The sequence below is a fragment of the Juglans microcarpa x Juglans regia genome, chromosome 2D (assembly GCF_004785595.1).
Source record: "Juglans microcarpa x Juglans regia isolate MS1-56 chromosome 2D, Jm3101_v1.0, whole genome shotgun sequence".
Classification (NCBI taxonomy): Eukaryota; Viridiplantae; Streptophyta; class Magnoliopsida; order Fagales; family Juglandaceae; genus Juglans; species Juglans microcarpa x Juglans regia.
In genome coordinates, this window is record NC_054596.1 from 4,121,621 (window position 1) to 4,135,111 (window position 13,491).

Sequence of the window (13,491 nt, forward strand, 5' to 3'; positions counted from 1 at the left end):
CTATTAGATACAGGAGCAGACTTAAATTGTATACAAAAGGGATTAATACCTTCTAAATATTTTGAAAAAACAAGAGAAACATTATCCCAAGCCAATGGAACAAAATTAAATATAAATTATAAATTATCCAATGCACATATATGTAATAATAGACTTTGCTTTAAAACAACATTCATCTTAGTAAAAAATATTAATACCAAAGTAATCTTAGGAAATCCCTTTCTTGCACTACTTTACCCTTTCTTTGTAACAGAAGAAGGAATCTCTACTAAAATACTTGGACAAGAAATACAATTTAAGTTCATATTTCCCCCGGTACCAAAAGAAATTAACTCTTTAAAGAAAATTTCATTAACCAGAGAAATTAATTTCTTAACAAAAAATAAAATTAGAAGAAAGGAAAACCAAATAAACTTCTTAAAACAAGAATTAAAATATAAAAGAATTCGAGAACAGTTAAAAGACCCATTATTAACCCAAAAAATTGATAATTTCAAAATTACAATTGAAAATGAAATATGTGCTAACCTACCCAATGCCTTCTGGAATAGAAAACAACACATAGTTGAATTACCCTATGAAAAAGAATTTTCTGAGAAAAACATTCCAACTAAGGCTAGACCTATCCAAATGAATAACGAATTACTAGAATATTGTAAAAAAGAAATTAATGATTTAAAAACAAAAGGATTAATAAGGAAAAGTAAATCACCATGGAGTTGTGCTGCCTTTTATGTCCAAAAACAGGCAGAATTAGAAAGAGGAGTTCCTCGTTTAGTAATAAATTATAAACCTTTAAATAAGGTATTACAATGGATTAGATACCAAATTCCTAATAAAAAAGATTTATTATCCCGATTATATAATGCTACAATATTTTCAAAATTCGACATGAAAAGCGGGTTTTGGCAAATCCAAATCGCTGAAAAAGATCGATATAAAACAGCTTTCACAGTCCCCTTTGGACATTTTGAATGGAATATTATGCCCTTTGGATTAAAAAATGCCCCTAGTGAATTTCAAAATATCATGAACGAAATCTTTACTCCATTCACTTATTTTTCAATAGTATATATAGATGATGTATTAATATTTTCCTCATCTATTGAACAACATTGGAAACATTTAAATATTTTTGTTCAAGTCATCAAACAAAATGGATTAGTTGTCTCCTCATCAAAAATAAAACTATTCCAAGAGAAAATTAGATTCCTTGGACATGAAATTTATCAAGGAACTATTACACCAATTAGTAGAGCAATAGAATTTGCTGATAAATTTCCAGATGAAATAAAAGATAAAAATCAATTACAGAGATTTCTAGGAAGTCTCAACTATGTTGCAGATTTTTACCAATCTCTCAGACCATTATGCAAACCATTATTTAAAAGATTAAAAAAGAATCCACCTCCTTGGACAAAAAAACATACTAGTATTATAAAACAGATTAAAGCTCATATTAAGAAATTACCATGCTTAGGGCTTCCATCTCCTCATACTTTTAAAATTGTTGAAACAGATGCCTCTGATATAGGTTACGGAGGAATTATGAAATAAAAATTATCATCCAACTCGGAACAAATAGTTCGATTCCATTCAGGATGTTGGAATCCTACTCAAAAGAATTATAGTACTATTAAAAAAGAAATTTTAGCTATTGTATTATGTATTTCTAAATTTCAAGATGATTTATTGAATCAAAAGTTTTTGCTTAGAATAGATTGCAAATCAGCCAAGGAAGTTTTAATTAAAGATGTGAAAAACCTGGCTGCCAAACAAATATTTGCCAGATGGCAAGCTATATTAAGTATTTTTGATTTTGATATTGAGCATATTAAAGGAGAATCTAATTCTCTTCCTGATTTTCTATCCCGAGAATTCTTACAGGGAAAATCATGTCATCTTCAAAGTCCAAAATAAAGTCCAAATCTTCATACGCACGGCCGCCATCTCCTCCCTATCCTTCACCTTGTCCTTCTGCAACTCCAAGACCTTATACGGTATTGGGATCATTACCACAAAATATTAGACCCTCTTACAATCTATTTTCACCATTAGCCTCTCCAAAATTACCAACCTATTCCAAAGCTGTTTCTCCTCCTTCTCCTTCCCAAATTATTAATCCTCCATTATTATCTCAACCTTCTTCATCTCCTATTATTATCAAATCTCATTGGTATCCGGTCTTTCCTATTGAATCTGAAATACAACATCTGTCTGACCCTCAGAAATTACTTGATGCCTTTCTCCTACCGGACTGGTATTATGTTCCACAAAACATTAAGAAAACCCAGCATTTTTATGAATTTATATTAGTAGATACTGACTCAATTATTCTCTCAGAAATTCTTTGTTTCCTTCAAACTCAACCTTCTCCACCAGCATCTCCAATTATTGCCTTTCATAAAGTCACTATTAAGCAAGTTCTCACCCTGGAACAATGGGGAAAAAATCCCTACTTGACAAGAAAATTCTCTCATCCCTATGATCCTCCTTATTATGATTATTACGATTACCAGCAAGCATGGACAAAAATGTTTTTAAAACAAAACAAAAATTTGCGTCATTCATGGTTCCTTCATTTTGATAAACTACAGGAAATTAAAACACTCCCGAAATGGTTCTCACTATGGTGGGAATATTATGGACCTGAACCTCTTCTCCTTCCTCTTCCCCTTCAGGAAAGTCTCCAAAATTTCATCTCACAGAATGACAGCCCACCAGCATTAAACCATTGCTCACCCCTCTTGCTCTTCTTTCTCAAAACAAAATTAAATTGGATTATGAAATGGGAATATGTTATCAAACCTCATCCATCTCTCAAAACTATTATGTTCCTAGCCCGTCAAGTTTCCATCAAATGGTGGGAAAAATACAATTATGATCATGTACTGAAAATGTTTTCAAAAGTTACCAAAGCTCCGGAAGTCCTAGTCCAGCGAAGCAGATTCCAAGCACAATTGGCATCCATTACAAACAAAAAGGATTTGAAAAAATTAGCTGAAGTAATGTCACAAATATCAGACAGTGACGATGAAGAAGAAGCACAACCCAGATTAACTCCACCACAGCAACCCGCATTATCACCAGCCCATCAGGCCTCTCCTTCTCAACAGGCCTCTCAATTTCAAGGCAACCAAGCTGCATCTCCTTCTCAAAATTATTCACCTTACCATCCAGTACAACTGATGGATTCTCAAGACCCGTTTGAACTGGAATTAGCAAATTATGATCCTTAGAATTTGTGACTACAAAAAATTATTATCTGACTAACCAGCATGACATGCAGATATTATCCCTCTAAAAAGTTATTCGCAACAGATTATTGCCCAGCAAAGCGACAAATAATTCTGTACTAGATTACGTGTTATGTACTATGTTTGATTTTAGCGTCGGCTGACACTGTTCTTGTCTTTAATGTCGGCCGGTACTGTGTTTGTCTTTAGCGTCGGCTAATACTGTTATTATAACGGCCGGTACTATTCATGTATTATTAAAGTTACTGTTTTAGTGTCTATATAAGGGGGTTCACGAGGCAAGAAGGGTATTCAGAATTCTAATCTGATATCCCTTCCTCTCTCGCCCAAACCTTTCCAGTCCAAGTCCCGTCCTCCTCTCTTTGTAAATCTTCAATCATTCTTCCCTCATGTCTTCAGCTCCCAACTCATTTGAGAATTAATCTCCTTATAAGTATTATATTTTTAATGAAGAAGTTTATTTCATATCTCTTTTCTTTAATCTTCCTCATGCATATGGTCGGTCTTACCGCCTGCCTACTTTACTATCATGTATATGGCCGGTCTTACCGCCTTTAATTCTTAATAATACATTATTATTCTACTAATATCTTATTTACAAAAAATAATAAAATATAATATTTACATAAAAAAAATTAATTTTTTAATAATTAATCTTATTTTTTTAAAAATAATTATATAATATTTATACACTTTACAATCGTAAGTAAAATTACTCAAAAGAAAATGGTGTCGCGTTGGACATGTATCGTCGGTTTGGGATATAATTAAGATTTCGAGTCAACAACTACGGCGTGGCTGCGTGGCTTGGGTTCAACGACTTAAGAGTCAACATGCAACCGTGGATGTCGACCCGAACCACAACCCACCGACTCCAGACCCGACGTGAAGGATCTCTCTTTTTATGTTCTTTTGGTTCCGCCTCTCAGCTTGAACCTGAAGCAGAGGACAAAGCCGCAAACATGGAGAACGGTGAAATTCCCGAAAACGCTAACGAGCGTAAGTTTCTCCCATTGTTATTCGTCCCTCCCAACCTTATTATCTTCAAGGATCACTGGCTTTTGTTCGTTGAGTTACTTCTCAATTTCTTATTTTTTTCCCCTTCTTTGTGATATTCAGATTGCCCTGGTACCCAATCAGATTCTGCTGGAAAATCTGACGCTTGCGAAGGATGCCCTAATCAAGAAGTTTGTGCTACTGCTCCTAAAGGCCCTGACCCAGGTTCTCTCTCTCTCGCTTATTTCGTTTTTTTTTTTTTTTTTTTTTTTTCATATTGACTTTGAATTCGGATTTGATTAATTATTTTGACTTTTTGGTTTGTTATTCAAATTTAGCCTTGGGCCACATCCATGCATGTGTTCTGTGCCGATATTATGTTTGTTGTTGTTACTTTGTAAACTTTGAGTCCTTGTGACTCCTGGAATTATGATTGCAATTAGAGAGCTCGTTGTTACTTGCACCCAGATAGGAACTGTGCCGAACTAGTAAACAATGTGATGAAGGATTTTGCTTACATCTTGGAATAAGTCAGATGTCCAAAACGGGAGAGACAGGAAGTTCTGGTGTAGAATTCTTTAGTGTGTCTTCTCTTAGCACGTGGCCTTATGATTATCCTTTGTTACGAACTATGGGACAGGTATACCAAGTCATTCTTTATGCATTTGAGGTTGTGGGTATCTTTTTTTATAAGTGGATTCAATCTGCTCACAATAATATTATCCATTGAGTAAAGTACCAAGGAATACAAACTACTTCCTTGGCGTAAATAGAAAGGTGAAAACATATAGTCATGAGGTTGTGGATATCTTTCTGAAGTCTTCATTTGTGATTATGTTCTGAAGTGTTTTTTATAATTGAAAAAGGTCGTGCTAAGTCAAGTGATTTAATATTCTAGTCAGTGGGTATCCTTACAAACGTTTTGCCATTACATATATTATGTTAAACTACTGCTTCTCCCAAAAGCTTTAGGTGATAAGAAAGGGTAAATCTAATTACTTAACCATTATTCTTTTATCCTTTCTCTTGTACCTATGCTGTGGATTCAGAATTTTCCTTGATAAATGGATCCAAAAACATGAGATTTTGACTTCTAAAATAGAATGCAATGTGTGTCAATATTTGAACTCAAGACTTACTCTAATACCATGTCAAATTACCATTTGTCCCAAACGTTTGAAGAGATAGGAAAGGGAGAATCTGATTACTTAAAAATTATGCTTAGATAGCATCACACACCATCATAAGAAAGCAGAGGCAGCCAAAAGAAATGGGTCAATCAAAGATACTAATAAGAATATTTCCCTGATTCTTATATGTCATCTACCGAGCATTTATTGAAATAGTTTCAGGTTCTAGCTTTAATTATCATCATTTCTATATGTTTCAGGTTGGTAGCTCGTGTTTCTGTCCTCCCTTAATTCTGCTTGGATAAATTTTGAGAGAGAGGCCTTTTGCTGAAAGTCCATTAAGTTTACCAAACATCATAATTCCTATTTGGAGGCCTTATAATGAGTAGGATACATATTTGGTTCCAGTTCTTTTTGCACCGTGATGAAAGCATACTGCATCTCCAAGATTGAACTGCCGGCTGTTGCATTGTCTTAATGGTCTTGTGCATTACCCTATGTGTCGAAGCTACATTATTGATAATTTCATGCAGATTCTTTTAATCCAAATATGAGCTGTGTCTGTGGGTGTATGAGAGAGAGAGAGAGAGAGAGTTTTTTTTTTTTTTTTTTTGGGGGGTGGGGGTGTTCTGCTAAGTGTATTAACCGTGTGGAATTCAGTTATTACAGTTATGCACGACCTGCAAGGCATTTGGTCATGTTTGCTTTGGAATGGTGCATGTTGTGTTCTGTGATTGTATTGAATGTCACAAAAGTGGTATGCTTTTCGTCATAACATTTCCGATGTTTGTTTGTGCAGACTTGGTTGCAATCACTGAAAGAATGGCTACTGTTAAGCATAAGATATTGGTTTTATCGGGTAAAGGTGGAGTTGGCAAGAGTACATTCTCTGCCCAACTGTCATTTGCTCTGGCAGCTATGGACTTCCAAGTGGGTCTCCTTGACATTGACATTTGTGGCCCCAGCATCCCAAAGATGCTTGGCCTAGAAGGTCAAGATGTCCACCAGAGCAACCTTGGCTGGTCTCCTGTTTACGTTGAGTCCAACCTTGGGGTCATGTCCATTGGATTCATGCTTCCTAACCCTGATGAAGCTGTTATATGGAGGGGTCCACGCAAAAATGGGCTCATCAAGCAATTCCTGAAGGATGTATACTGGGGAGAACTTGATTTTTTGATTGTTGATGCTCCTCCTGGGACCTCAGATGAGCACATCTCAATTGTCCAACTGCTCGAGGCTACTGGAATAGATGGTGCAATTATAGTCACTACTCCACAAGAAGTCTCCTTGATTGATGTGCGGAAAGAAGTGAGTTTCTGCAAGAAAGTTGGAGTCCAGGTTCTTGGGGTTGTTGAGAACATGAGTGGCTTGTGCCAGCCAGTGATGGATTTCAAGTTTACAAAGATGACAGAGACAGGTGAACAGAGAGATGTTACAGAGTGGTTCAAGGAGTATGTGAGAGAAAACGCACCAGAGATTCAAAATTTGTTTGCTTGTAGTGAAGTCTTTGACAGTAGTGGTGGGGGTGCAGAAAGAATGTCGAGGGAAATGGGTGTACCTTTTCTTGGGAAAGTACCTTTGGATCCACAGCTTTGCAAGGCAGCTGAAGAAGGTAGATCCTGCTTCATTGATAAAAAATGTGGGGCAAGCGCCCCTGCACTGAAGATGATCATAGAAAAATTGATTGAAAATCAGGGGTTCTCAAGAATGTTGGTTGCTGATAGTGCGTAGGTGGTTGGCATCAGCTTGCGGTCCTTGTGGATTAAAATTTTGTTTGTCTTTTCTTCTGTTCCCCTTTCTATCTATAGTAGCTTGAATCTCATTTGTATTTTTTTAGCTTGATATATGTGAACTGATTTGTTTAGAACATAACTATTTTTTTAATGTAATGAAAACCTGTGGTATTTGTTTTTTTTTTTTTTTGAAGAGATGGTGTTTGGTTTTGATTGGCCATGCGCTGTGCAAAATAGTTATTTGATGTGTTTTACAGGTGATGATGTTACTCTTAATCTTTTTGGTTTATACACGAAAATTGAAAATTCAGGAAACTTTTGTAAACGAGTAATAGCTTTTGAACTGATGCCCCCCAAAAAGGGGCTTTTGAACTGATTTTGTACTTAATTCTTTAATTTTGCCGAAATTGGTCAGCCAGAAACAGAAATGGCTGATCACTGATGGCTCATATTTGCCTCAGCTCAAAGTACCTCATTCGTTAAATGCATTAGCTCAAACGCAGACAATGGACACATTGGAACTCGACTGTTCATGGTGAGGACTGCGAGGTTGTATGTCTTAATTTCTCCCGTTACCGGGCGGAAAGCATTTAGTGACTCCGGTTTGTTACCAACCTTTCTGGCTTCTGTCTTCTCAAGAAACCCTGCTTCCACTCCACGGCTTGGGCTGTATCTAGACTTGCATATTAACTTCAGACAATACCCGTGCAACACATCCAGAAAAAAGTAGAATTGCAGCTTGTCTCAACCACAAGACATGCTTCTGCGACAATGAAAGTGATGGTCGTATGTACGTACGTATGGAGGGTGCGAACGTCGAAAAACAAGGCATTGGATAGAATTGCCAACAAAGTATAGATGGCCGATCCATATCTCATGTCAATTTTCTGGCTAAAAATTAGCTACAAAAGCCCTCAGCATGTAGTAGCTTCCGATGTGAATATCTCCATCAGCTAATTCGGGAAATAATTCAGTCTTGCCCTTGATCTTATCCATGCTAACTAAACAGATGATATTAGGACATATTTCACATCATGTGCTGCTTTACAACCATACATACATTGCCAAAGGGTTTATATGCATGCAAATGTAACAGAAGGAAGCCATCCTTTAAAGAAATAAATCATGTTATTTATCCCATACTACAGTGCACGTATAGGCAATATAGGGCCACCCGTGATGGGCCATAAATTATTAAAAAAGAAACAGCCGATTCTCAAAACAACTTTAGGAAGACGACATACAACATAGGTGAAGTTATAACATATGGGAAACAAGGTGATGGTTGCAGGACAGGAAAAAAAATCCATGCGTTTTCAGCTTGATCTCCAAAAACACCACAAATTCAGAATTTCTGATTGCTAAAAGAAAGTTTGAATCTTTATCGTCTTAGATACCAAAACAAAAACTTCATCAACTATAAACTAAAGCCATCAATAATGCAAATCCGCGACCTTTTCACGTTGTTATGCCATCCTCATGCCCTGAAACAAACAAATAACACATCAAAGAATCTTTTTATTAGTAATAAATAATTTTTTTTTATAAGTTAGTAATAAATATTTATTCATAGGCATAAACTCAAGTACACAAGGAGTATATAAGAGATAAACCTATCCAGGCTATCCAGAAGGGGAAAAGGATTCTAAAAATTCATGCAGATTCAGTCTATTAAAAATTCATACACATAAAAATATTGCCACTCAGACATGTGAACTAGATGTTTTGTGATAATATTCATTCCACCAACAGTGACACTTTTGTCAACTTTGGTGCACTGCCTCTTAAATAATACAATTCACGATATTTTCATAAAAATGATACATTCACATAATAATTGCATCATTCAATTCTTCCTTTTTGGGATGTTGAGTCAAGGCCTTCTAAATTTAGCTATGCAGCAAGCATACAACACCTCCATAGTCAGAGAATAGATTCAGCGCATTTAATCAAGATATAGTAAAAAATATCTCGTAGTTATCTCAATTACCAAAAGCATTCCACAGTTCCAGATATCATTCATACAAAATGTCCTATCTTTCTTTACATCAGGCACCATCTAACTCCTGAATGTAATTGGCATGACATGAAATCAGGTAAACTACATTAAAAAAAATAGCAATTTGCAACTTTTTTGAAGACAAGTAGTTAGCAATTTGCAACTTCCCACCGGTCAAATACTTCTGAATATAATGAACACTGCCTTCAAATTACTACGTTATTTCCACAAAGAAAATCTTAACTACAAAACCAGTCTACATCATACATATGTCAGAACTTCTCTTGTTGTCTTTGAATCAAAAGTAGCTTCAAACTGTTGTTCGAATGAAATAGAGCGGGTCCTATGTTAATGAACCAGAAGCCCAAACTCCATGTACAGCTTCCTTCTAAACACTATGTTTACAACTTCCATTACGCTTGGAATTACAGCATTGATGAACAAAATCCTATGTTCACAAGGCTCTATCATTGCAAAACAACACGACACCACAAACAGCAACCCACAAAATCCAAGTTCCACGAGCAAATTTTATGGGATAAAATGAAGTCAAGAGTTAAATAAATCAAACCAATCAGAACAGAATTGAAGAGATCAAGATGCCCAAGTTCTAATTAGCGACACAAAAGTACCAAAACATATAAAAATAAAAATCACAAATAGAACATGACCCCAAAATATCCTGATAACTTCTTGCCTACTTGGGTCTTCACTCGTCGATTCTATTATTTCTACCATTATAATTTCAAACAAAACAACTCGGTAACAAAAATTATTGTACCGGACTCAACGCGAGGCATTGAGAGCCATGAGAATTTGCTGACCACCGGGCAGGTATGCCACATTTGGCGACTTGGCCAGCGTGCTAGCGTTCTCCCTCATTGCCTCAATCTTCCTGAGCTCGATAAGGCCCATCCCAGCCTGTGCAGTGGCGTCCGAGATCATCTTGGCCGCCTCGCTCTCTCCCTCAGCCCGAATAATTGCGGCCCGCCTCTCTTGCTCCGCCTTCGCCACCACGAACTTGGACCGCTCGGCCTCCTGCTGGGCCACTTGCTTCTGCTCCACGGCGCGCGAGAATTCCGCCCCGTAAGACAGGTGCGTGATCGCTACGTCGTCGAGCACGATGTTAAAATTCCTGGCCCGCTCCATCAGGCCATTGCGGACCAAGGCCGAGACCTGAGGCCGCTCGGTGAGGAGCTGGTCGGCGTTGAACTGCGCCACCACGGCCTTGAGAACCTCATTTCCGATCGATGGGAGGACCTTCTCATCGTACTCGAGCCCTAGGGTTTGGACGATCTCTGGCAGTTTCGTGACCTCGGGACGAGAGAGGACTCGGAGGGTCAGGTTGACCATCTGGAGGTCCTTGGTGCCGGAGACAGAGGAAAAAGTGTGGGGCTTGGTTCGGATGTCGAAGATGAAGGGCTTCTGGAGCCATGGTACCAGGAAATGTGTCCCCTCCCCCACGGTCTCGTCCAGTATTCCGCGGAGACGGTCGAATATGACGGCTCGCTGCCCACCGTCAACGTTGTAAAGCGAGGAGTTGAGGACCGTCGCGGCTGCGCCGAGACCAAAGGCGGCGCGTGCGATGGTGGTGAGGAAAGAAACAGCAGCTGGGCTACCCATCGTTAGAGAGTGTAGGGTTTTAGGGAGGGCTTTGGTGGGGTTTGGAGTTTAGATAAATTTGGGGGCAAAGCCAGAATAAACGTCACGACTACTTGGGCTTGGCCCTTCAATATAGGCCCAAAAAAAGAGCAGCTATTCATCTCTCTCCGTCCTTCTGCAGAACATAACGCTCTGTTTCAGAAGAAACCCTAATCTGCAAGTCTCGAACCAGGTATTTGCCTTCGAATCTCTATAAAAATTCCCATTTTACCGCCCCGATGGTGTGCTCTTGTATGGTTTGAAAATTTTCATCTTCCATCTCTTTCTGTCTCTCCCTCGCCGCAGCGTCGCTGTTTTCCTTGCCGTAGAACGTCCTAGCTCTGCCTTCCCCGCCATCTTCGCCCTCTCTCTGGTAATTTCTCATTCTCTCCCAATCATCACAGGTCTCTCTCTCTCTCTCTCTCTCTCTCTCTCAATTTATCTTTCTATTCTTCTGAAGATCATCTCTCTGTGTGGGGTCAGCTGTCTTCATTGCTCTGATCCAAGCATTTCACGATTCAATATATTCGCATGTGTGTGTGTGTGTGTGAATTTCTTTTGTGGCTGCAAACATATTGAGCTTGAAGCTACCAGCCGGCAATTGAAGGAGTTCGCAATCGGTGCCGGCTGGTGGAAACCGCCGGATTCTGTGCGGTTTGGTCTGCATGCCAAGAGCCAGACCTCCTCGGTTCGGTCTGCAGTTTGACCCCCAAACTGAACCGAGGACTAGGAGTTTGTTTACAGGCCACTTGAAGTTGTATGGCATTGACGTTAGTAATTTAGATATTTGGCTATTTCTTTGGGCTCTTTTGCGCATGGGCGTGACAGAGTATGTGTGTTAGTCTGATCTTGTAAAATTATGAAATCTAATGGGGTTTGAAAAGTTGTGGGTTTATTAGACCTTATTGCTTCTTTTTTTTTTTTCAAATTTGTTACTGTTCTTGGATGCTTTTGAAGCTTATTTTGCTAAAATTCATCTGGTAGGGTAGGAGATAGATATGCATTCTGGGTTACTATAACCAATTGTTGCGGAACGAGGAGACTAACTTCGTGCTGTTAAGTTTTATTTTATTTTTGAATTGCTTATATTGCACTTAAGCCATTCCATGATTGTTACGGCTACCATGAATTTTTTAAAGTGTTTGGGAATTTGAATTGAGGATTTAGAGCTTTATGAGGCTGAGCACCTGAAAAGCTAGAATAAGTAAAGATTAGTAGATTTGACTATAATTCCATTGCATAATTTTTGTTGGTTATTGAGTGGAGTATCTATGTACACGAGAACAACATTGAGAAGCTGTTTATGTTCTTGGTTTCATGCTCATTAATGGTGTCACTTTCTTCTAGCCACATTTCTATATTTTCATGTTGCTACCATCAATGTAATACTTAGAAAGCTTTTGCTCCATTGCCTTCATCGTGGACTGGATACCATACAAGTTTTTGAAGGATGAAATGCATGTTCCATGTTATCGATGGAAGGTACAAAGCAGCTTTCTCCTATTTTTAATTTGTTAGCCCATGAGCTTAGACTTCTAGAATGAGCACTGGTTTTTTAATTTTTAGCTATAATGCCATAGTAGAAGTCGATGTAATTGTTAAATGTTGTTTGTCTGTCCTATGTTCAATTGAATACTTCACAATGCACTCATTCCAGGCCTATGTTCAGCTTCCCTTGAAACTTAACTTTAGAAGGAGATAATTGGTTGAACAGAATTAATGATACATTAGTGCAGGAGGTAGAGCACTTGGATAGTAGTCAGTTTGTGTAAATTTGATTGTATAAGGATATGCACCCAAGTTTTCTTGTCTCTATCTTTTTCATCTTGCTATTCATTAGTGATAATGTTGCAGGGATAAAGTTATGGCAATGAACCATGTTAGATCGGTTAAAGGGATCATCGTTAGCAAGGAGGCAATTGGGGTGATATGCCAACGAACATATTCTGCTGGTAAAGCAAAGAAGGGCTCTAAAGGGAGTGCGGCCAGTGATGCACCAAAAGCTTCAATTCTTAGCAAAGAAGTCAAGTCTACTACAGTGGTTGGTGCCAATATCCTCAAGGATGGGGCAGACCCCAAGATCCTGGCTGATTCTGAATACCCTGATTGGCTGTGGCATTTGCTCGATAAATGCCCAGCATTGAGTGAATTAAGGAGGAAGAACGTTGAAACTCTCCCTTACGAAGATCTCAAACGCTTTGTTAAATTGGACAACCGAGCAAGGATCAAGGAAAACAACTCCATTAAGGCTAAGAACTGAGAAAGAAAATTGGTTAAGAGGCATTATTACCTTGTGAAGTGTGATTCATTTTTATGTTCTGGGATTCCTGTGAGTGATTAACCTGGATGTGTGGAAATGGTCCAATGGGATCAGGACAGAGATGAAGTGATTGGCATTTCTCTGTAGCTTCCGGCACTTTTTTGTTTACTTTCTAGATTTACCAAGTTTAATGGTGTAAAAAGACTTGGTAAAAAGATCTGATATGTTGTCGCTTGCGATGTGGCAGAACCCTACCATGGTATTTATTACCTTTTGCTTAACATTATAATGGGACTGGGTTGTACAGTCTCTTTGTGGTTTTTTAGGTGGTCTTGGGTTATGATCTTCTCTCTTTATGGTAGGATTTGTGCTCATTGATGTTTTGACTGTTAGACAGAACCACAATAATCCTCTAGTTATGTGCCTTGAGGTGCTGGACCTCCGACATGATACTCTATTTGGGCACCATTATGCA

The 13,491-nt window shown here is 38.2% G+C and overlaps 3 protein-coding genes across 5 annotated transcripts; 2 read left to right on the forward strand and 1 right to left on the reverse strand.

Moving 5' to 3' along the window:
* Positions 1 to 4,097: 4,097 nt before the first annotated feature.
* On the forward strand, positions 4,098 to 7,297 carry LOC121251168 (cytosolic Fe-S cluster assembly factor NBP35-like). Its single transcript, XM_041150524.1, has 3 exons — positions 4,098 to 4,256; positions 4,377 to 4,478; positions 6,183 to 7,297. Exons 1-3 carry the CDS (start codon positions 4,103 to 4,105, stop codon positions 7,112 to 7,114), a joined length of 1,188 nt encoding a protein of 395 aa, XP_041006458.1. The 5' UTR covers positions 4,098 to 4,102; the 3' UTR covers positions 7,115 to 7,297.
* A 928-nt stretch (positions 7,298 to 8,225) lies between these two features.
* Positions 8,226 to 10,775, reverse strand: LOC121251169 (prohibitin-3, mitochondrial-like). The gene is made up of 2 exons (XM_041150525.1): positions 9,897 to 10,775; positions 8,226 to 8,600 (listed from the first exon to the last, which is right to left on the reverse strand). Exon 1 carries the CDS (start codon positions 10,736 to 10,738, stop codon positions 9,902 to 9,904), a length of 837 nt encoding a protein of 278 aa, XP_041006459.1. The 5' UTR covers positions 10,739 to 10,775; the 3' UTR covers positions 8,226 to 8,600; positions 9,897 to 9,901.
* Positions 10,776 to 10,817: 42 nt separating this feature from the next.
* Positions 10,818 to 13,336, forward strand: LOC121251171 (54S ribosomal protein L37, mitochondrial-like). 3 transcript variants are annotated; one of them, XM_041150530.1, is made up of 4 exons: positions 10,818 to 10,949; positions 11,063 to 11,129; positions 12,150 to 12,238; positions 12,611 to 13,336. In XM_041150530.1, exons 3-4 carry the CDS (start codon positions 12,207 to 12,209, stop codon positions 13,014 to 13,016), a joined length of 438 nt encoding a protein of 145 aa, XP_041006464.1. In that variant the 5' UTR covers positions 10,818 to 10,949; positions 11,063 to 11,129; positions 12,150 to 12,206; the 3' UTR covers positions 13,017 to 13,336. The 3 variants fall into 3 exon arrangements, with proteins under 3 accessions (XP_041006464.1, XP_041006465.1, XP_041006466.1); XM_041150531.1 differs by having other exon boundaries at positions 12,197 to 12,238; XM_041150532.1 differs by lacking the exon at positions 12,150 to 12,238 and having other exon boundaries at positions 10,821 to 10,949.
* The last annotated feature ends 155 nt before the right edge of the window (positions 13,337 to 13,491 follow it).

Excerpts from the sequence above, each read along its gene's own strand:
- LOC121251169 (XM_041150525.1), bottom strand. The coding sequence starts at position 10,738 with ATGGGTAGCCCAGCTGCTGTTTCTTTCCTCACCACCATCGCACGCGCC.
- LOC121251171 (XM_041150530.1), top strand. The coding sequence starts at position 12,207 with ATGAAATGCATGTTCCATGTTATCGATGGAAG. Across the intron at positions 12,239-12,610 it reads TTCCATGTTATCGATGGAAG|GGATAAAGTTATGGCAATGA; the intron begins GTACAAAGCAGC and ends ATAATGTTGCAG.
- LOC121251168 (XM_041150524.1), top strand. The coding sequence starts at position 4,103 with ATGTCGACCCGAACCACAACCCACCGACTCCAGACCCGACGTGAAGGA. Across the intron at positions 4,257-4,376 it reads TCCCGAAAACGCTAACGAGC|ATTGCCCTGGTACCCAATCA; the intron begins GTAAGTTTCTCC and ends TGTGATATTCAG. Across the intron at positions 4,479-6,182 it reads TCCTAAAGGCCCTGACCCAG|ACTTGGTTGCAATCACTGAA; the intron begins GTTCTCTCTCTC and ends TTGTTTGTGCAG.